Here is a 23,524-nt window from a genome sequence, read left to right as displayed (position 1 = left end):
TGAATCGCTATTGTAATAAAGTTATCTATTAATTTACTATTTCTTCTATGTTTGCTTTGCATCACTTGGTTGCATTCTGTGGTTTTCATTTTACCTATTTACTTGTCATTCGGTTTCGGTCTGAGGGAAGTTTGAGGGGTGGGGGTGGAGGGGGGGGGGTTGTGGTTGGTAGGGAATGGGGGTTTCTTCTTGCTTGGTTAATGTTGTAAATATGGACACTCTTCTCCCACTGCGTTTCCCCCCTCTTCTTTCTTTTGCGCTTCGTGGGAAAGTCAGTGGGAGTGCGAGCGCTTTTGAGCTAGCTTTGTGGCGTTTAAATATAAACTCTGGCACTGTGTGATGTGTATGTTGGCAGCACAGGAACATTCCCGCTTCTTCTTCTTCAACTCCTTCGCTCTGCCGCTTGTGCGCACGCACGCACGCGTCTCCTTGCATATCTCGGTAGCAATCAGCTGTTATGAAACTGGTTCCTTTAATAATTCGGCATTTCACTTTACAATAAACCTATGTTTAGACAAAATAAAAACAAAAATAGTTGTTACCCATTTGCTATTGTGTTTCTGTTTCACTGCTTCGTTCTTCCACCTCCACTTCCATCAACTGATCGGCTTCTGAACCGGTTTATTAAACGAGCTTCGGGCTTCCAGTATAGAGCACCGATCTCTGGCGGACTGTGTGGTTTGTTTCATTTTTGTTTACTTTCGGTTTGTGCTTTCTGTTTGTTATTGATTATGTGTTCTATTTTACTGTTTTGGTTATTTCCTTTCTATCTTTGCTTTCGTTTCTTCCCTCTTTTTCTGTTTTTTCTTGTCTTGTTTTCTACTTCATTTTTCTTATTTCCTGTATTTTTTTTTCTCAGCACACACGTACTTTTCACATATTGGGGCATATGTACGTATATGTCTCTCTCTCTCTTTTACTCTTTTTCTTTCTTCTCTCGCTTTCTCTCTCTCTCTTTCTCTCTCTCGATTACGCTCAGTTAATAATAAAATATGTAAAAATTGATCTCTTGTTAACAACTTCTATCCACTAATAGTAAGTGTGTGTGTTTGTGTCGGTCTGTGTTTATAAGAAATCACCACCATTTTTGGTGACATTTACAAATTTGCGTTCCGTGTTTTATATTCTTTTGCTTTTGTTTCAATATCTATCTTCCACCTTCGGCCCATTTACGGATTGTTTCTGTTTCTGGGGTTATTATTTGTTTTGTTTATTTCTTTGCAAATGTCTTGTTTTCTTCCCCGGAGAGTTTCTTGTTTCTCGGGATGCCTTTTTTTATTATAAACTGTGCATTTAACTGTCAACAATAAACTGCTGGTCGAGCAGGTAAGTGTTGCTGTTATTTCTGCTTCTGTCGATTGATTGTTGCCATTTGGTTTGGTATAACCTGTCAAGTGCAAATTTCCTATGTACATACTGGAAGGTTGTGTTTTTTCTTCTTCACATTCTTTACTGTTTAGTGTTGGTTAAAACCAAATAAATGTAAACAGTTTCACTTATTCACCACCAGAGACCATCTCTTACTTCATATTTCTCTCTCTTTCGCTCTCTTACGGTATGAATCATCACTATTTCATCTGCTTAATAGACACGTATATTAATGAGTAAGACCATGCTCCTTATCTTTGCGACTTTGTTTCTTGTTTGTTTCTCCGTTTTCTTAGTACCTACGGGATTAGAAGAGACACTCACATACACACACACAATTTTTCACGTTACAATTTGCTGCACTTGATTTGCGTTTTTGCTTTATAAATGTATACTGCTCATGTTGAATAGTAAGTTTAAAAGTAATTTTCACACTTTTGTTATCTTTTTTATATATATATCATTGTTCTCTTTTTAACTGCCACGTACTGAGTTCAAATGTGTATGGTTTAGTTTTGTTTGGCCTGTGCCTAAACAAGCATTGGTATTGAAAAGAATATCTGAAATGAAATATTCTTCCTCGATGCTTTTGCTCAAACATGTTTTTTGTTCGTTTCTTAATGAAAAATTTTAAATAAAAAAAAAACAAGAAAACATAACCAGCAATACGGTGTTGTGTTTTTCGCGCGTGTTTGCTGAAACACTATCAATATGCCGTGCCTGAAAATGGGGTTCGCGTTTCTATTTTTGTGATTAGGTGCTCTATCTTCAATTTTCACATCTTGTTGTCCGGTGCCAAAAGTTGGTTTTGCAGGATGTTGCTTGGTCTGCCTATTTGCTCCGCTTAATCTATTTCCTCTTCTGTATCTGTCGGTTTGTTTGTACTGTTGTGTAGTTATGGCAATAACAAAGTAAGCAAAGACTAATATAGCCTTTGCGTGGAGTCTTTAAGACTTTAAGTGTAAGTTACAAGTTACAAAAAATGTATTTAAATTTGAACAAAAACGATAAAATAATGATGAAAGTGTAGAATAGTCTGAAAACGGAATAAATAAAGGAACATAATAGATAAAACACAAAAAGAAAAACAAACAAAAAGGTAAATAATGTTACTCTTTTAATTTTATTGTACAACTTCTGTTGCTCTGTTATGCTTAGCATTGTATATAAAACGAAACAATACTACTAAGAGCTATATATATATTGACAAAGCTTAGCAAACTAAACATAACTTAAAAGCTAAGTTTGATTAACGTATATATCGAAAACATAACGTACATATATATGTATGGGTATTGCTGGCGCTAGATGGTTTTTGCTTGAAATCAAAATCAATTACCCTTCCCTCTGCTGTTTCAGTGTTAGCTCGAATATTGTTATTATTAATGAAGGGCTTATTTCCTTCTCTTTTATTCTCCCTCTTTCTCTTACTCTCTCTCTCTCTCTCTCTTTCCTATTACAAAATCGAGCAAGTGTTTTGCTGTGTCGTATACTTAATCAGATCCGATAACGCTTGGAACGCAAAAGAAAGTAGAAATGATAAAGATTGGTAGCAAAACCGAATGTGCTATGATCGTATCTGACAGCGGCTTGAAGGCTTTGAAAGAAAGTTTTTAAAATGGGAAACTAAAGAACAGTTAACTGCACTGCACATCGCTTATCCTTATGCAAAAACGGGGTAGGAGGGTATGTGTTATTTGTTTGTTTTTTAAATAAAGAGATCCTCTCCCAACTCCCGTTCATTCCCGTATGGCACACCAGGTGGCATCCGCTACCGAAACGTTTTTTTTTTATTTTTTTACAGAACCGGATGATGTTAAATTGGGAAGGTTGGAAGAACCCCGTGCAGCACCTTTGCTCACACGCACACAAAGAACCTTTGCCTTTTGCTCGGAACTCACAGAAACATTGGCAGAAAAAAGCTTAACACTCCTCCTTTCATCTAACCACACTAAACACTCAGAGAATTTGGTTTGTCGTTGCGTTTTCCAAAACAGTTGCTTAACAGCCGAGAAAATAGTCGATCGTGCACACACCGATCATTTAATTTTGAATAACGTTTTTGCCTAAAAGTATTAAATTTAGATAACACAAAATAAAACAACCTTTAATGTGATGTTGTTCATGGTGGTGGTGGTGGTGGGGGCGCCCTACTCTGGGAAAGCAACAGAAAACAAGAAAATCCCTTTTTCCTGTGGGCGTGAGAGTGAGCGTGAGCGTGAGCGTGATCGTGGCTGTGTCTCTTCTGTGTCATTCGAGCGAGAGTATTTTCGACCGATCTGTTTGTACACATACATCATACGTAAACATCATACACTAACACACATACACAGCTGAGTGCTGCTGTGACTATTTTTTGTTTGTTTTTCTATTCGATCGTTTTGTTCACTTTCGTTTTCTAGATTAAATTTTGATTGCCTAAAGAGAAGTATATATACGTGTGTGAGTGTGTGTTATTTTACTTCGTTTTGCTTTCATATACCTAAAGAGATGCCTAAAAAGAGATAGAGAGAATTATCATTTCTCGAACCACAGTCAACACTTTTAGCTACTAAAAACAATTTTGTTTCCTTCTACTTCTCCGTTTTTTTTTCGTTTTTGTACAAACCGAAACAGTAATTTTGTGAACACCTTTTGTTTTTCACTGCTTTTTTTTGTTTTGTTTTTGTTTTGTCATTTACACGCAGCACTCTCCCTCTCGCTCTCCCTTTTTTGCCTCATTCTTTACATTGCCCATTTTTTGTTAAGTTTTTTCTTGTTTTCGTTCCCTTCCTTTTTTTTTGACTAATTTGTTCCGTGTATGTTTTTCGTAATTTTGCCACCTCCGTTCACTTCACATTCCAAAAACACCGCCCATTCCTAGCATTTCACATTTGGTGTATATATATAATTTTCTTAAAAACAAAAATTTTGTTAAACATTTGTCCTAAACAGTTTTTGAGTTTCTTTTCTTCTTATCGTACTTTCTCTCTCTTTCATTTCATTATACCTTTTTCGGCACCCGCCATACGCCTAAAAGTAGCTTCAGTTTCCTTCTTTTTTTTTGTTTTTGTTTTGTAATCCGTTCGTATGTTTTCTTCCTTTTGCCTAAAGACGACCTTTTTTGTTTTTATTTATCACTTTCTTTCGCCCCAACATTTCACCTTTTTTGTTTTTTCATCACGTTTGTTTACTACCACGTTTGGGGTTTCCGCTTTTTATTCCGAAACAGGTGTGCAAAATAAAATGTTATAATTTAGAAATACTTCTATGCTTTTTTCTTCCACCTTTTCTAGCTTACCTTCCTTTCTTTACCTACATTGGGTTTGCCTTTCCGCCTACTTTATGTGTTAGATTATGAGAATTGTTACGCTCTTTTTTTTTCGTTTGTGCTCACGTGTGTGTTCTTTGTTTTGTATGTTTCTTTTTTATCACAGTTCTTTTGCTTCCTTCCTTCTCTTTCTGCTAGCTGCTTGTGCTTATGCTTGCACTTGCACGCGACCTCTTACTGCTTTCCGTATGCTTTTTTCTCCCCATTTTAACGTGGTTTTTTGTGCCGTTTTGGGGTGAAAGGTGAACTTATCCCTCTTTTTTTAGCTGCGCAGATCACAAACAAAAAAACAAAATCATATAAAATCAAATTACTTCGATAAACAAAAATAAAACAACGAAACAAGCTGCTTCACTACGCGTAAATTGCTTTCGTAACGATTTGTAGCTTCGATAAAACATTTGAAAATAAATAAGCAAAACGGAATATTAATACAGCGTCAAATACAATTTGCAATTTTTTTTTGCTACAAAATGCTCAAATCGGTATTAGGAAAGAAAGAAAGATTGTAATAAAAAGAGATAACAGCCCTGTAACAGAAGCAGAGGAGCAGAAATAATAACATAAGAAATCTTGCAACAAAACACATGCTTAGCTTGCTGTCAAAAAAATATAATTGAAATATACACATCCTTCAGCAGCTTATAACTCTATAGAAAAAAAACTATAATCTTATTAGTTTTTAAATTATAACTTTCCTTAAATCAGATCCTGCCTGTTTCCCCTTCACTACACCTAACGATCACCCTTTCTTCACTACCACTTTCCGTGACTCCGTCCGTGTTGGGTCCTGTTTACCCTTAATTTTTTTTTTAAATAATTTTGCATAGCCAAACATTGCACAAACATTTCCAATTTCTACACTACGCGTTTCTTTTTCGAAAAGAAACATAAATGGACTATTTTACTTTAATTTTTGTTTGCCTAAAATTCGGTAAATCTAATTCACACGAAACCACAGACGAATTGCCGTTTTTTTTTCTCATCATTCAGCAGTTTAACCAGCCGTAACCAGCTGCCACCGGCTTAACTAAAGCTCTAAAAGGTAACCTAACAAAACATGGGGATGGTTGCGCGGGACAAGGTAAGGTGTAGGAGTGTATAAACTATCGGCGTTAAAGGTATGAGAAGACGAAAACTAAAATCATATAGATAAATCGAAAACAAAAAACCAAAACTCTGATACTATCCTACACGTCCGATTGGATCCACGACACGACAATATAAACACATTTTAGTTTCCCCCCTCCTGCTCTTCACCATCTTAACGCACTCACATGCCTGCACTCATGGGTGCCGGCCAGCCGTTACTAAATGCCACGTCACTCACTCCAAAAGTAATCATGTTGCTGCCGCTCCCGCATTTAGCCAGCGGTTGCTTTGCCAACTTGGTTGGTTTGCTTCGTAAGTATGCGATTTTTTCCATTATTATTTTCTTCGTTTTTTTTATACATTCTAGTTATTTGTGTGTTCAACCATTTCTCTTCCATTTAAATTCGAGATTTTCTCCCATTTCTTTAACGCTTTGACTTCCTTTTTCTGCTTTTACCGATTGTTTTACCTTATTTGTTTTACCACACGGCAACGTGTTACCTTTCCGTCATTACATTCTTACACTGTGTTATACTGTTACTGTGTTTTGTTTTGCAAATATTGTGTTTTCATGTTTCTATTTTTCCTTTTTTTAGTGTGAGTGCTTTCATTTCTTTGTAGCTGCACCACTTCTCCTTTAATCGTTACACTTTCTGCTAACATTTTGCTTCTTTCGTTTCCTTTATCTTTTTTCCCCATTTCAACGTTAATGATTCCTCTTGTATCTTCCGCTTGCCGATCAACCTTCACGGTGCTAGTGTTTTCTTTGGCAGTTCAATTGAAAAGCATGGCACACGTTCCAGTTTTACCCACACTGCCTTCTTCTTTTTCCACAGTTTTTGCCTTCTGGCCACCACAGTTTTGACCGATGGCACAACAAACCCTCCCAAGTGTCCCTTTTATTCCTTTACATTTTAACCCTTATTTTCACATCCTTTATGCGCGATGCTTGAGATGCGAGATGTATAATAAAAAAAAAAAAACGTAAACATATGAAAACCATACAATACCATACCCCATTTTGTACCAGGGTGCAAATAAAGAGTGAAAACTACAACACATATTATGAACAAAATTTACTAAATACACACACACACGCGCACCCATTGGAGACATTTTGTTTTGCTTCGTTTTTTTTTACGTTAACAAACCACACGACGTACATGCACACACACACACACACACCAGCGTGCCAGTGTCCAGATATTCTCTCCCTCACTAGACCTTCCTTATGCTTACGCTTCTCCCTGCTTTAGCTTCATCTGTTTACTTAAGTCTACTACCACTGCCACATTTAATTGGTTGTTTTGATTGTTCTGTTCTATTGTTGTGTGACGAGAAACAGTTAAAAAAAACCAAAAAACAAAAAAAAACATGCTTGAGTACATGCTACACAAGGCACTTGACCGCGGCGGCTTAATGGTCAGGTCCCAACGGAAGGGGGTGGCAAAAACGATGAGCGAAAAAGGAAACGGACTTTCTATTATCCAGTTCCGGTTATCCATGTTTGGTGGATACTATTGTTTCGGTTGATTTGCGATCCTGATCCATGTTACTTCAATTTACTATTGTTGACTTAACTCTTGGTTGCTTCTTTCTCTTCTCACTCTTGTCTACTTCTCTGCTATCTCTTCTCTTTATGTGTGTGTGTTTGTCCCATTTTGTCTGTTCCGCTAGCTGTCTCTCTGTCTCTCTCTCTATTATTGTATATATTGTAGGTACTAAATAACAACTGTATATTGTTCTATCGTGTGTTCTATGTGTGTCTGTTCGGTGACTTAGTAAGATCACTCCCCCCCCTGTGTGATAGAGCGGAGTGCTGCTTGCTGTCTCCCTAAGGTCCTTAACTATTGCCAGCAGTGGCTGGTTGGCGCCTGCTTAATGTTTGGCACCTCTCCCCCAGACGGAGGGAAAGGGCCTGAACGAGGTTGAGAACAAGTGGATACAAAAGTACATCCAGAGTTCCGGTTGCGTGTACGTGGTGTGTGTTTGGGTGTGTGTTGTATCTCTTGGTTTGCTTGTGTAACTATAGTAGTATATCCTGCCTGTATTGTATAATATAACTTAATTGCACTAACGTTGATCCTCTCCACCTTGTATTCCCTATTGCGGTTGCGGTATCTTCATTAACTCTACGTGAATCTCGCTTCATCTCTCCACCCGAGAATAAAAAACAACAAAAATCTGTCCCTGTGTCACACCCTTCAATCGCTTGCCCTTTTCATTTGCACAAAAATGGCGGTGTGTAACGGGGTATGTAAAAAACGTAGCCATTTGTCTATTGCATCGGTTGCTCGGTTTGGTTGAGGAGAGTAGTGGATGTGTGTTACTGAGTGTGAGTGGTGTAAAAAACGCCCTCTTTCAATAAGAAAAATAGCACCATCTGTTTGTATAAAGGTTGTAGTACTATACTGTAGCTATTGCACTATTCGCGGTACACGACACCAGAGACACACAGAGAGAAAAAGAGTGAGAGAGAGTGATAATGAGCGAGAGATATAAAATGTAAAACAAAATCACTAACGATTGCCATAAAAAACGACCAATAGTTAAAGTTAATACAGTACTGTTCACTATGTTAGACACACTGTGTGGCTGGTGTGGCGCTTTGTACGTCGTGTGTGCGCATATGTGTGTGTGTGTGTGTGTGTGGTTTTGCAGACATTACATTTTAAATCTATTCGTCTTATCGATCGCGTATAGAGGTATATGCATTGCTGTCGTGTCCCCGTTGCTTGCTTACCTAATTAGCTTAGAATAAAACAATTATGCGTGCCTGCGAAAAACAAAACAATGCTGCCAGGTGCTCACCGAATGCTCGCTAAATCTAGTGGACACACTTTACAGCAGCTCACCGTGTCTGCTCTGGCGAGTTGTGAAGCCCGCCCCTTGTTGAGTGAAATTATAGTAAATAAAATTAACAAAAAGAAAAAAAAAGAAGGAGCTTAAAATGATTTGTACAAACTAGAAATGACAGTATAAAAAAACGAAAATTGACACCCCTTTTTTTAGCTTGCCGAGGGTATTTTTCTCTTACGTCCTGGTTTAGGCCTCATAGCTTGCTGCAGCGTTGAAGTCTCTCCCGTTTGCCTGTCTTCCTGCTTCAGTGCTTCCCTTCTTGCTCCTTGCATCTGGTAACCAATCGTTGCTAGGGGAGCGGCATTGCATTGCCCCCATCATTGCCCCTGCTGTCCCGGACAGCGAGTGTGTGTTTTACTGCTCCGCTCTCTCTCAGCTGCTTAAGCGCTGCTCAAGCGCTGCTTCGATCCGATCCACAGGTTTTGTCCGCTTGTTCTCCCTTTGCGCTCGCCCGTTGAAATGCTCTCGCTCCGCTCTACTCCCGCGTTCAGTCTTTGGTTTCGATTACGATCTTGCACACCTGCGGTCCTGCTGGCCGTCTGTTCGCCTGTTTCTTGTCCCCACAAATCTCTCCTCCTTATCGATCGCGAATTTGACAATCGCTGCACGGTTGTAAAAGCTAACCCAGAAATCCGGGTTGAAATTGGTTCGGGTTCGGTGGCAGAAACCATAGTATCGAGACAATTTACTGGACCATCCGGCCATCCGCTGCCAAGCTCCAAACGGCGCTGGTTTAGTGTCCATTAGCCATCGTACCTAGCGGGTGATGCATGGGACCGGATGCTGACGATGGTGGTGGTGGTGGTGGTGGCGGTGGTGGTGGCGGGGGTGGTGCTGGATGTTGTTGCTGCTGTTGCTGCGGCAGGTGAACCAAATGCTGTGGATCGCTCGGATATCACTGCGCCACGACGGCCTGCGGTACGGGGGCGGCCACGATCGCGGCTGCCACGGCTGCAGCGGCCGCTGCTGAGACCTGAGGTGGCGGCACGGACGGTCCGTTGGCATGGGGCGGCGGCGGCACTGGCTGCTGATTGCCCGCTCCGCCCGGCTGCTGCTGGGGTGGACCACTACCACTAAGCGAGGCCGCGGCGGCTGCTGCCGCAGCTGCGGCGGCAGCCGCTGCCGCCTGCCCGTTCGCATTCGCAGCCGCCACTGCAGCCGCCCCGGCCACGAACGATTGGTTGAAGGGTGGGCCGTAGCACTGCGGGAAGTACAGCTCGTGCTTGACCGGTGCCGCCATGCGCTGGATCAGCTGGTTCTGCTTGTCCATCAGGAACGTGGGCGATACCTTCTGCTCAATAATGCCATTGTTGTTGTTGTTGTTGTTATTGTTATTATTGTTGTTATTATTATTATTGTTGGCGGTGGCGGCGTTGTTGTTGTTGTTGTTGCCGCTGGCATTGGTTCCATTCGCCGTGCCGTTGTTGCGTGCGGCTTCGCTGTTGTCGTTATTGTTGTTATTGTTACTGCTGCTATTGTTGTTGTTGTTGCTGTTGTTGTTGTTGTTGTTGTTGTTGTTTAGGGCGGCCTGCTTGCGCGATTTCGAAGAGTGCGGGTTCATGTGGTTGTCGATATGTTTCTTCACCTCCTGCTCGGTACCGAAGCGTCGCCTGCAGTTTGGCATCGGGCAGCAGAACGGTCGATCGCCCTGTAAATGTGGTGTCGGAACGGAAGGGAAAGGATAGATACAATGCATTAGTCTGGTTGTTGTGCAGGAGTTTCATTGTGTGCAAACTTCCTTTATGCGCCTAAAGTTGTGCATTTTTCTTTACAAAATCAGCTTATTTGCTACTTTGAGTAGATTATCTGCTAAGAGGTAATATTATCTTGTTCACACTTCAATCTTATGCACAACAGAACTTGAAAACCGAAAGATACCATTTTTGCCCAGCAAAGGTTCAATGAATTGTTCATAAATTCTTCAAAATGTTAGAAAGCCCAAGCAAATCAACTGACTATGGCAAACTTACACCGACAACGGTTGTTAGGTCAAATAAGAAAAAGAACAGGAAGAATATAAGATGGTTTATTCTTATTCTTTCATCTGAACCTAATTTTGTATTCATTATAAGTAAAAGTAACCAACTGAACAGTTTTGTCTTGCTTGGAGATCTCAAGAAGATCCACAAAAACCATAAGAAATTTCAGATCATTCTGCTTCATCTGTATTTTATTAATATTCGATTTCAAATAAGCCTGCCCGAAAAGGATGCCGTACAGACCACTTCCCGTCACATAAAGGTCCTTTCTCGGGAGAAAGAATCAAAAAACATTCTCAAAATTATGAGAACCCCTTGAAAAATCCTTCAAAATCCTTCAAAATTGAAACTGATTTTGAATCGCTAGGATTCGGTGGGTTGGCCATTCTATACGCTTGGAATGAGACGACTGAGCTCGCAAAGAACTTATCAACAAGAACTACAAGAACAAAAAGTAGGTGCAAGACCTAAATTAAGGTGTCAAGAACGAAAACGGAGAAAATATGATGGGACCATCATAGCAGAGAAGCAATAAGTGTCCTGCAGTTCACATTATGACGCGCATTTAGCTGCAGTCTTCATCGATCCATGAGCTGAGTCTGTCTAGGGGTTAAAGAGTGCCTTTAGGCGCCGAGTGCTGGTCAATATTTCAAATTAGTGAGATACAATTGTAGTCAGATACCTAACTAAGAAGTTACTAGAATAGGGCTGGGTCAAAGACTATTTAAACTCGGAGAAAGTTCCTGGATATCTTGCTAAGAGTTATCTCAATAAGGCACTGACAGCCAAGCCTATTAGTGGTAACTGGCTTTGACCGACAACGGTTGTTGCGCCAAAGAAGTAGAAGAAGTATGTTAGATAGCTATAATCTGTCAACAGATCATTGTACGTAAGAAAAGAGGATCATCAATATTCACAATAAAGTCAAAGTCATTAACATGCTACTGATATCCTATGTCTTCCAAAGTTTGTTTATGTGACATTATGGATTTCAGCTCTACACTAGAATTATATGGATTTATGGCTCCATAGAGATGAAGAGGAAGAGCTATCTCCGAACAGTTCCGATATGATGGACCCTGTAGAACTGAAATCTAAATTTTACAACTACCTGGTGCGTCCGAGTGTGCTGATCAAGGATGGCCTTCTGCCGGAAGTCTTTGCCGCACTGTCCACACCGGTACGGTTTCTCGCCCGTATGTATACGGATGTGCTATTCAAGAAAAAGAAAAAGAAAAGACATCAGTGATTCAAACTACACTTGCTGGGGCCCTACAATCCCTTTTCCCCTCCATACCTGATTCAGGATCGTGCGCTGCCGGAAGAACCGCGGACAGTACATGCACCCGAACGGCTTCTCGTTCGTGTGGATGCGCAGATGCTGCGTCAGGTGGGACTGCTGCCGGAAGCGCTTGCCACACTCCGGGCACGGGTACGGCCGGGACTCGATGTGTATGCAGCCGTGCTGCAGCAGCGTGCTCTTCTGCTTGAACTCCTTCTGGCAGATCGGGCAGCGCACGTACAGCGGCATACCGGCCGACCGGCCGTGCTGGATCACATCCGGCAGCATCGCCTTGCCGCCCGTCGCCTTGTTCAGATACTGCAGATTGTTGCCGAAGATGGAGTGGTTCACGCCCTTGCCGTCCTTGAAGTAGGCCGGATAGTTGTCGGGCGAGAAGCAGCCGCGCGACTCGCCGCCGCCCTGGGACGCCTCGTCGCCGAACGCTTGCTCGTCCTTCGGCTGGGCGTTCTCCAGCTCGGGCGGGTACGGCACGTCCTGGGGCCAGAGCGTCGCATGCGGACCGTTCTTGAAGATCAAATGCGGAGACACATCTGTTTGGGAGGGAGAGCAAGAAGAGAACAAAAAAAAAACGACACCCGTGAAAGATCGACCGATTTGCCGCGTGAGCAGAGTTTTGTGTCTAGTCTAACAGAGTACGGGTACGAGTAGCCAACAAACGCAACATGTGCTCCGACAGTGAAGTCGGCATCTATCTATCGAACCAATAATACGAAACGGTCGTCCATCGTGCGACGAGTGAAATGGTGAATTTTGAGCATGGCTTGTTTTTGTTTTGTTTTTGCGGCAGCGACTCGTTCCGTGTAAAGCAGGTGCTTATGGGGAAAGGGGTTGGGAAGTAGCCTAGTCTACGAGGAAGCTCAGCAGTTCGAGGTAAGCCCCTTCTGGCCACTCGCCTCCCACTGGGATGGGATGTAACACATGCTTGGAATTAGGGGAAAAGCAACGCCTAGCACTACGACACAGTTCAAAAAGCCACAACAGGATGTAGAAGGAATGTTAGTGAGATAGCAGGAGTGTGCAGCTGTTGACTGTTTGGCTCTGGACGAATTCTGGGACGTGGGGCGCATCCCTGGCGCATCTTCAATCGGAAAAATGTCGCACTTCAACTTCAAAGCTAGATGTGCTTCTACCTCCCGAATTCGCACCCAGACAGCCAGACAACCAACGGCAAGGCTTAGGAAATGGCCGCCCACCGAGGCGAGGATTTCAAAGACATCCACACAAGATGCCACCAAAGCGCACAATAGAGAGAGATAGAGAGAGGGAGAGAGAGAGAGAGGATGAAGATGATGAGCAAGGTTAGTAACAAGGTTGGGAACTGGAGGAACACTGGATATCCCAAAAAACCGGGGGGGAAATGTGGGATTGTGTCTATTTGTGTGGATTTGTGATAGTGTAAATATGTGTGTATGACATTGAGGAAGGAAGAGAGAGAAAGCAAGAGAGAGAGAGAGAGAGAGAGACAGAGTGCATAATTAAGATTAACTAAGTAATATAGATAGTAAAATCGTCACGAAAAAAATCGATCGCTCGCCTTGATGGGTGCGCACATGTTGGTTCAGTATGGCCTTTTGTCGAAACTTTTTGCCACACTCCGGATACGGGCAGCCGAACGGCTTATCACCTGAGTGAATGCGGACGTGCTGGTTCAGGATCGCCCGCTGCCGGAAGCTGCGCGGACAGTACGCGCAGCTGAACGGCTTCTCGTTCGCGTGTATCCGCAGGTGCTGCGTCAGGTGGGACTGCTGCCGGAAGCGCTTGCCGCACTCGGGGCAGCCGTACGGGCGCGAGTCCGTGTGGATGCGCTCGTGCTGCAGCAGCGTGCTCTTCTGCTTGAAGTCCTTCCCGCACGTCAAACACTTGAACAGCCGCAGGTCGGAGTTTTTACTCGACTTGGCGTGGCCGCCGGTAGTGCCGCCGCCGCCGGCGGTGGTGCTGCCAGCGCCGGCATTACCGTTCGGAGCGACACCACCGTTGGTGGGTGAGTGGTGGAGTTGCTGCTGCTGCTGCTGTTGCTGCTGCTGCTGCTGTTGGTTGCCGGCTGCTCCGGGCGCACCGGGAGCGTTCCCGGGTGCGTTGGCGCCGCCGTGCAGCAGGTCCGGCATGCCGTACTGCTCGAGCGCCCCGGACTGGTCGAGCCCGGCCGGCATGCCCACCGGCAGGACGCCCTTCTGGTTGAGATAGTGGTGCAGTGGGGCAAAGCCGGGCGGCGGTAGCATCGCGCCCTGCGGACCGGCGGCGTGATGCCGCTGCGCGTAGTAGTTCAGCTCGGCCTGGGAGGCGGCCTCGTTCCCGAAGCACCCGGGCGGTCCTGGTGGTCCGCCACCGCCGCCACCACCACCGCCACCGCCGGAGCCGGGAGCCGATGGATTGCCCTGCTGGTTCGGATCGTTCGGATGATTGCCGGAGGAGTTGTTGCCACCTTGCTGTTGCTGCTGCTGCTGGACCAACTGTTGCTGCCCGTTCTGCTGCTGGTGCTGAACGGCTTGTTGCATGCTTTGTACCTGGGTGGGAAAAGAGGATTAAAGCAGAGAGAGAGAGAGAGAGAGAGATCCATTAGGTATAGCGCAGAACACTAAAACAAGGCGGAGCAGAGTCGTTTCGCCGGTTCGCTCGCGGTTTTCGCACCACCCGCGTTCTAGCGTGCGCCGCGACTCAAATGTACCTTGATCAAATCTTCCTCAATGTCTGGACCGTTATTCGCAGGATACGGACTAGTGGCCGGGCTGTGTAGATGACCATTCGCTTGTTCACCCGGTTGCTGTGGCCTATTGTCCTGATTCGGCGGACTGTGATTGGCGGATGTCTGCTGCTGCTGGTGATGCTGCTGCTGCTGCTGCTGCTGCTGCTGGTGATGGTGCTGAGCGGCGGCAGCGGCAGCCGCGGCCACCAGCTGCTGCTGCGTCGCCGCCCCGTTCATGTGCGCCTGCAGATGGTTCTGCGCGTTCTGCTGGTAGATGGCCTGGCCCTCGGCATTGCCCCACTGGACGGCGGCGGCGGCGGCCGCCCCCCGCTCGGCCGCTTCCTGCGAATCCTTGTACAGCACGTACGGGGCTGTATCCTGCGAGATGCAGTACATGATCTGGCGCGGCACCTTCAGCCCGGCCGCCAGGCAGGCCGCGAACGAGGCCGAAAAGTTGATCGCCATCGTTTTGGCGGTCGGCTCACCTCCGGGCAGTGTATTGGAAAGCCTTCCTTTTTTTTCTCTCTCTCTCTCGCTTCAACTGTTTGTGCTGAGCGTTTATTGCAACTGTCTTTCTCTCTTTTGCAAGCGTTTATGGCCGCCTCTTGGGGAGTTCTTCCTTCCGTTTCGCTTTACCAGTGTCGGTGAAGGCGCTGCCAGTAAACCGGGGAACCAAGCCGCTAGGTCTAGTTCATGCGAGCCATTCCTGTTGAATAACGGTTCCAGGCCTGGTTCGGAATGGGGTGAGGGAAGGAAAGCAAGTTCTGTTCTAGCTTTTCTTTCTACTTCTGTTTTTACTGTTTTTTTTTTGTTATGTATTTTTTGTTTGATTCTCGAAACGATCGAGCTGAGTGTAGTCTGTAAAGGAGGCAACGAAAGAAAAACCAAAATGATTGTGTGTTCTCCCTTTTTCTGGTACTCTGGTAACTCGCTGCTGCTCGCTCTATAATAAACAACTAAAACAAAAATACAAACGAAAGAGAAAAAAGAAAAGAAAACAACATTTAGCTTAACCAATAATACTTGTTGATGCGATACAAAAATAAACGAAAACAACAAAACAACAGCAAATGGTGCAAATATCTTTAGCAGAGAACTAGTGGAGCGCGCTCCCTGGATGATTTCAAGAATGTGTAAAACACGTACCGCTGGTGGTGTAGGTAAAACCGGCGCACTAAAAACCCGATAGTGTCTGCCTGCTATCTGTGGCACGTCTTTTCTAGGAACCGAATCGTGCAACGTAAACGCCGCTACTGTCGCAACGTGCGTTTCCCAATAGCGCTTAGTGTCGCTCTAGAGGCGGCGACAGGCGAAGACGACGCTCGCTGCTTGTTTGTTGATACAAATGCAACAAGAAACCAAAAACAGAAAAAAAAACTTCCCCAACATTTATCCATGAATGGTGGAAGATCGTAAAGAAAGCTTCGGCAAGCTCGATTCCTCCCGGGCACGGGTTTTCCTCGGTATTTGTGCATTTCTGATGCACACTTACCCGTCCCCAAGGTAGCGCGCGCAGCAGGTGTGGTGATGGAAGGAGGCGTTGCGTTGCGAAAGCCGCCAAGTTTCTGCGGCTACCGTTTCTGCGTACACTGCATTAACAGTGCAGTGTCTTAAAAATCGGGAGCAAACACCACGAACCACGAGCCGATTAAACAAAACCGCTGACCGCTGCGTCGGGGACGCGGTTTTTTTGTTTGTTTGTTGGTTCCATTCAACGGCAAATAAAGCGGGCTGCTCCAGGCAGGGGACAGGAGACGTGCCAGTTTAGTGCAATTGAGTGATGTGTGCAATATATGTATATGTTTAAAAAAAAGCTTCTTCTTGATCGTTTTGTGCAAAAAGGTGGCACAACCGTTAGCTAATTTTTTGGGTTTTTAGTGACTGCTTTTTGGGGCGAACTTTGGTGAGAAAATCGGCGGCCCTACACGCCCAGTTGCAAACACAGACAGTAAGTATTAAAAAGAATTGAAAAGAATTTTGTATTTTGTAATTATTTTTTTGTTTGTTCTAAGAAAAGCCATTCGCAAGCAAGGTGTCCATTTTCCCGCGCCCCATTCAAGGGACGTGCGTGCGAATGTTTGACGGTTGAGAAATAACACTATTTTTTTCTCTTACGTGTGTGTATAGTTAAAAAATTGGAAAACTGCAGTGCGAAGAAACTTGCCGCCGCCGTGCCTATTGCACAAACTGCACTGGCCTTCCCCCCCCCCTCTCTTTTGGCCTTCATGTTCTTACTTCTTCTTTTACCCTTGCCAGCGGCGTATCTTTCAAACGTTTGCGCAAGCCGCCAAACAGTTTTCTTTCCTATGTGTGCTATATTTTGCTCTTTCCACACGTTTCCGGTGCCAGCGAAAGGGACAGCACAAAGTGTGTGTGTGTGTGCGTGAGTGTATTGTTTTTTTTGTCAGCCACCGTTACTGGAAAAGAGGAGCAGGAGTGGTGGCAAAAATATAACAAAAATATACGATGCACTAACTGCAGCTGCAATAACAATAACACCCGCGCTGTGTGGCCGCGGTGTTGTCAAACACCGGAACGGAGAGATCTCAAGGCACTCACACAAAAGGAGCAAAAGGGGTAGAGCCAGCCAGCGGGTGTGATGGATTTCCACCTTGGTTTTGGTCCCACCAGTGTTCCGGGGGAGCTCCGGTTCCGGTTGGCCTTTTGGGGGACACACCGTTGGGAAGGATGTTTACAAAAAAAGGTAATTTGTTACCGAGTTAATGGCAAACTAAACGACTGTTTTGGCAGTAGGTGCGTTTATGAATGGTTGGTATCGTTGCGCTCTTTCTTTCTCACAGCAACATGTAACAGTTCGTTGTTCTAGTAAACCATTACAGTCGCGTACAATATTTGAAAACTTTCATGGATGTTAGAAGTTGAACTAGATCTAGTGATTATACAAGACAAGTACCCCATCCATAACATTCAGTAGCATTTACTGTGCAGGGCTACTCAACTAAATTTCAAAGTTCCCATTGACTATACAAGGTACACCGAAATAAATGGCCTCAGAACTTAATTAAAATGAGGTACTTATGATGACCTCCTGAGAGACCTAACACCAAAAACAAACCCATACTAGTCCTGACACCATCCAATTATCTATTCTGGTTCAAAACTGCACAAGACCTAATGCCAGTCCAGGAGACATTACTGGTCATACCGGTCCATAAACCGATCATGAACCCATTCTGATGTTGAAACCGATCATAAATCTATAACGGTCCTGGAACCCGTCATGAACCCATACCGGTCCTGGAACTGATCATGAATCCATACCTTATCTGGAACCGAAGATGAATCCATATCGATCCTGGAACCAAACATGCACCCATACCGGCTCAGGAACTGATCATGAACTCATACCGTTCTTGGAACCGATCATGAGCCTAGACCTGTCCTGGAACTTATCATGAACCACTAACTATCCTGGAACTGATCATAAACCCACAATGACCCTGGAACTGATCAGGAATTGGTATTGTGATATTTACGTAAGTTCTGAAGCAATCGTCCAGGATCTACCTGCCTAAACACTTTGCAGGCCAGACATATCAAATACCACCAAATCGCTTATGAAGCTGAAGCCAATAAAATAACCATGAGCAAATAAGCTCCTCTTTTAACTGACTCGAGATAGAGACATAAAATGCATAAATTACATTCCATTCTAGAAAGCTTATTGTCTTGAGCTATGTTTGCATTCAAACGCCAGTGGGAATAAAAGAGAGCTTAATCAAAGCTCAAATAAATAGCATATTACAAAGCATAGCAAAGACATATGATGATACTGTTCGTTTCTATCATAATCAAAATGACAACGCTGTTTGACAAAATGATTGTAAAAATTCACAAGGGTCAGGTAGTGTAATAGTAGTGTTGCACAGTAGTATAACGTCCAGTATGCTATGTAAACAAAGGTGAATGAAGAAACACACGGCTTTCATTGTCATTAAGTTGGGACGATTCAGTACGATTCGGCTCCTGTAAAGACCACTCGTGACAGCCAAGTCGTAGATTAGCTATCCAGCTACTTAGCTCTAATTCATCTGATGAGCCTGATTGAATGGCATGAAGTATAATAAATAGCATTTCGATAGTTTGTTCAAATAATTATTTAAAAAGGCTTGTATACAGGATTACGCTTAGTTGTTTGCCAATTTATTTTAGTAGATGAATAGTGAAATGAATTTAATGATTTTTGGTAAATCCTTGCAAAAGCCTAGTAGGATAAAAGGCCAAAAGATATTTTGGACTGGGATTTTCAATGATACATGATTATCATGACCAATTCATCTTTTCGCAACCATTCACAAATACTTCAGGAGTTCCAACTTGGGGCCGCTATTATTTACACTCTACATAAACGACGTGACTCTTACTCTCCCAAAACATTCTGTACTTCTTTATGCTGATGATATTAAACTTTTTTCAGCTATCAGGTCAATTGATGATTGTTTCGCGGTCTAGAACAATCTCAACCTATTCAGCAATTGGCGTTTGGCAAACCAGCTAAGCCTCTGTGTGGATAAATGCAGCGCGATTACATTCAGCAGGAAAAAAACCCTTTAAACTTTTGTTACTCATTATACAGTTACAAGTAGTCTCGCGAGTCATCAGTCAGGGATCTTGGTCTTGAATCCTTGATTCATCACTATCCTTTCGCGAGCATTACCATTATATAATTACCAAGGCCAATAGGATGTTAGGATTTGTAATCAGGCAAACTCTTGAGATAAAAGATCCAATATGCCGGAAAGCTTTATATTCCGCATTAGTACGTTCCATCCTAGAGTCTAACTCAGTTCTTTTCTCCCCATACTGTCACGTGTGGACGGCTAGGATAGAAAGCATACAAAAAAGATTGTTCAGAATAGCAATACAACGATTACGATGGGCTTCATCACAACAATTAGATTACCTGTCACGGTGCATGCTTCTTGGTCTGCCAACCTTAGAACATAGACGTCAGGCATTAGAAGCTACTTTAGTCGCGAAGTTAATCAGCGGGGATATAGACTTTCCCAACCTGCTAGAAAAGCTGAATCTTTATGCTCCTGAACGACTTCTCAGGACACGTGAGCTGTTAAGACCTACGTTCTCAAGATCTGCACTTTCCTACAATGCGCCTATTAACCAAATGATACAAAATCCTACCCTAGATGTATGCAATACGTACGACAAATCGTTCCGAATTATCGTTTAACCTGATGTATTGCAACTGCAAGTGTTTTTTTTTTCGAACCAACAATGATAGTATGGCTGATAAACCCTTAACGAAAAGTGTTTTTCTATTTTGTTTTACAATCATACAATCATTCATCTAGGATGTATCAAATATATTATGCACTGTTCCATGCCACTGTAGCTTTCCCAGCGAAAGATTCGCCCTGTCAGTAAATCAACCGTAGCTCGATGAAAGTACACAATGAATAACACCCAAGCGACTCAATTTAAAGTTCGGTCGTAAAAATGCAATGCCAAAAGCCGTTGGGACGCCAGTTGTTTGATGATGAGCATTTTTAAAAAAACCCGCTTTCTCCCTCCCCCAAATCCTCTAACACGAAGGGATTTCCGCTCCAGGAGTTAGGTCTCAATAAAAGGACACTTTTGCACGTGCGCAATCGTTCAATATACTATTCCCGCAGATGGGTGTGTGTGTGTGTGCATTATATTCCTCTTTTTGGCAGGATTTTAAATTTCACTTCCACATGGTCATCGAGGTGGCTAGTGTGAGATGTTTTATTCCAGCAGAGTTGCAGCTTTTTTTTACATTTGCCTAGTCATTCTCTCTCTTTTTTTGCTATTTTCTCTCACCAATGCAAAAATTGTGATGCTAGCCTCTCGCTCGATGGAAAGAGTATCGGGCTTCCCGCGGAAAATCGAACGGCACCAATGTATGCATTTCCCGTGCACGCTGTCAGAAGAATGTATAAGGTTGCAGCGATATTAAAAAAAGAACTGAACTGTGATATGCAATTTTTCGATAATAAATAAATGCACCTTTTCGAATGGCATGAAGCAAAGAGAGGCACAAAACCGAGCGCATCAACCAATTTAACTTGCATCGCAATGCATCGGCACCGGTGCCGAGATTCAAACGCACTCTGTGTGGGGATGGTGGGGCGCGCGCGAAACCCGCATGCACCACGCATGTGCAACTCAAATATTTATTGTTTACATTCAGCGACCGGGAACCAATGGGACGCACAAAATGCACGTTCGAAGCGTTTGGAGGCCTGCACATGAGAGGTGGTACATAAAACAATAGACTTTCGCCTTGCGCCACCACGCCGCCCAAACCAACGGCCAAAAGGAAGGCAGAAGAAAGCAAGGCTACTGAATACGAATCAAAAGCCAAAAAAACAAAAAAAGAAACAAGGATAATCAGAGTGATAATAAAAACAGACGAATGCATAATAAAACAAGCTGGTTGGACTTTTTTTTTGTCCTTCCTTTTTGTTCGCGTGTTTGTGCATTTGCGACAATAGCGAACGAGTCTCAGCGCGGTGTGTTGTTAATTATCGAATGCTCTCCATTGTTGTGCGTTAATGGATGAGGGGCGGATGCTGCCAGAGAAGAATGCCAAAAGAAACAATGGTCTGGACGGTCCTGGTTTGGACTCGCCCGTTTTGTTCGGAGAAGTGAGAGAGTGAGAGAGCGGGACATGAAATGCCTATACCCAAAAAATGCACCAACGCTGCATTGAAATAAATATTAAATGTGCCCGTCCTGTCAACAGAAGCCAGCGGATGGGAAAGGGAAGAGAGGCGAGGAAAAATCTCAGTTTCGAAAAATCCTCATCCTTGTGTGTGTATGCTTGTTGATGTGAGATTGATCTGTGTGTGAGCCTGGGAGAGGGTGTCATAGCGTGTATATGACCGAACAGACGCCGCCAAAACGATGAGTGACATTTGGAGCGTAGTGAAGCGATTGCGATGGAGCTATATGGCAGGAAACGGGGGAAAGCATTTTTAACCGTCCACACCTTTTTCACATGGAACCAAAATGGTGCTGAAAGGCAGGTTTCATCATGTTTAGTGCTGTAATAACACATCACACTGATTGCATAGCTTTCGGCGTATGGAACTGGAGGAGCATGCTATGTATTTGTTGTTTGTATTTGTTTAAGCTGTTACAATGTGAATTATTTGTTTCATTGCATTACCAAATAGTTCGAGTAATATTTAAATTTTTCAAATATTTTCCATTAGTAGTGTTTTTTTCTGATTACGGCACGCCTAAATGTAGACACATTACTTTGCGAGTAATACTTATAACTGTGCAATCTACGCCTAAATGTATGCAAACCTTTCTGTTACGCAGTTTTTAATGGTGATCAGAATTTATATATCATACAAGCTCATTCTCTTGGGTACATATAGTTCGCTTTCTTGTAGCTAACATTAACATTTCGTGTAACTAACTAATTAACATCACTACATTATACATAATTCATCATTTTTGATATAAAATCAAGGTAGCGGAATTTGGGGCAAGTGTGCCATACGGGGCAAGAGTGCCACCAAGCATTTTTCCTTAACAACTTTAGTTTAATGATCAATTGTGTATACAGTTGGTTGCTTTCCAGTGACTAAGTATTCTGAGCCTAATTGCATATAGACCAATCGATATTTCCCATTGTTTTGAACTTATTTATATTGAGTTTCAAAATTGAGCAGAATATTATAATTTTTTAATCCAACCAAATAAGCTCTCAAAAATCATGCGAACAATCAACCGAGAAAATATTTACACCACCGTATAGCTGAGAAAACGTGAAATTTTTTGTGGGGTTAGTTGAAAAAAACTTTCTTTTTGTCACTGCAAAATTCAATTTCAAAAAAGTTACAACTTTTGGGGCAAGTGTGCCATCTCTGTTTGGGGCAAGTGTGCCACCATCTTTCATAGGCGCGAGCTGTCAAAAATGTAAACATTGTTGTAGCGTGCTGCGGAATGGTGCGCTATTGTGAGCGGATTCCACGCCAGAAAAACAGAACAGTAAAAAAAACCATATTGTGGTACAATTGGTGGTCAAAAAGGGTTCATTGGTGACTAAATACATGTAGGAATACATACACTAGTGGTACAAACGTAATAATTTCCAATTATCTAAGAAATACGGTTATTTTAACCAGGTGGCCGTCTTGCCCCATACGAGTGGCACTCTTGCCCCATAGCCCAAAAAACAACGTCTTTTTGGACCCTTTTTAAAACGCTTCAAAAACTGTTTTATTTCCACTTTTTTCAAGCGAAACTCAGTTATAAGTGAGGAAATAGATGTAAAATGGTTATGAGATTTAAATCGGCTATTGAAAAACACGTTTTAGTGAGTTATAACTTGAAATGCTTAAGGTGGCACACTTGCCCCAAGTTCCGCTACTAAACTGTAAGGCGATGCAGAAAGAAATTTTATACTTTTTTTCCTCCAAGTTTAAATGAAGCAACAGATTTTTTTGTTTGCATAACCTAAAAAATAGGTTCATACAGAATGTCATATTAGAAAACACTGCGACAAAATTCGCGTTTTAAAGCTCCAGTTAGAAATTTGGAAAAAAAACATCGCAAAGAAATATTTGCATAGCTTTAGGCGCTAAAATAATGAATTCGATTATTCCTGCCAAATAATGATCCTACGGATTAAATCAAACGAAATGTTTTTGTTACATTCTATCAGGTGTATGGTAGCACCTATTTTACTTCCAATTTGGCATGAAAAGGTGCAGCTGTAGTGACAAAGTAAATCACTCAATTAAACGTTCATGCTAAATTCGATTGTTTCGGGCAACACATTTAACCCTTAAATGTACGGCCCAATCAATAATGTCTCACCAGAGACTGTTGCATTAATTAGCGTTAAAATGCAGATTGGCGGTACAACTCTAACTCTTTTTGTTTTGCTATTTACTATTTTTACCACACTGTTC

At 43.0% G+C, this 23,524-nt stretch overlaps 1 protein-coding gene across 3 annotated transcripts in view; it reads right to left on the bottom strand.

Annotated features, from left to right (window-relative positions):
• Nucleotides 1–2,468: 2,468 nt before the first annotated feature.
• The window catches only part of LOC1271212 (zinc finger protein 316), a 52,928-nt gene continuing 31,872 nt past the window's right edge, over nucleotides 2,469–23,524 (bottom strand). Inside the window, exons 4-8 of one of the 3 annotated variants that reach the window (XM_061661166.1) lie at nucleotides 14,577–15,550; nucleotides 13,446–14,415; nucleotides 11,906–12,441; nucleotides 11,720–11,821; nucleotides 2,469–10,277 (exon numbers count right to left, since the gene is read on the bottom strand). In XM_061661166.1, coding sequence (XP_061517150.1) covers nucleotides 9,525–10,277; nucleotides 11,720–11,821; nucleotides 11,906–12,441; nucleotides 13,446–14,415; nucleotides 14,577–15,059 — 2,844 coding nt within the window. In that variant the 5' untranslated portion in view covers nucleotides 15,060–15,550 and the 3' untranslated portion in view covers nucleotides 2,469–9,524. Of the gene's footprint in view, nucleotides 10,278–11,716; nucleotides 11,822–11,905; nucleotides 12,442–13,445; nucleotides 14,416–14,576; nucleotides 15,551–23,524 lie in introns of all 3 variants that reach the window. The other 2 variants (XM_061661165.1, XM_061661167.1) reach the window with 2 other exon arrangements.

Source organism: Anopheles gambiae, chromosome 3, assembly GCF_943734735.2.
Source record: "Anopheles gambiae chromosome 3, idAnoGambNW_F1_1, whole genome shotgun sequence".
In the NCBI taxonomy this organism is placed as follows: Eukaryota; Metazoa; Arthropoda; class Insecta; order Diptera; family Culicidae; genus Anopheles; species Anopheles gambiae.
This window is presented reverse-complemented; position numbering and strand designations above follow the sequence as displayed.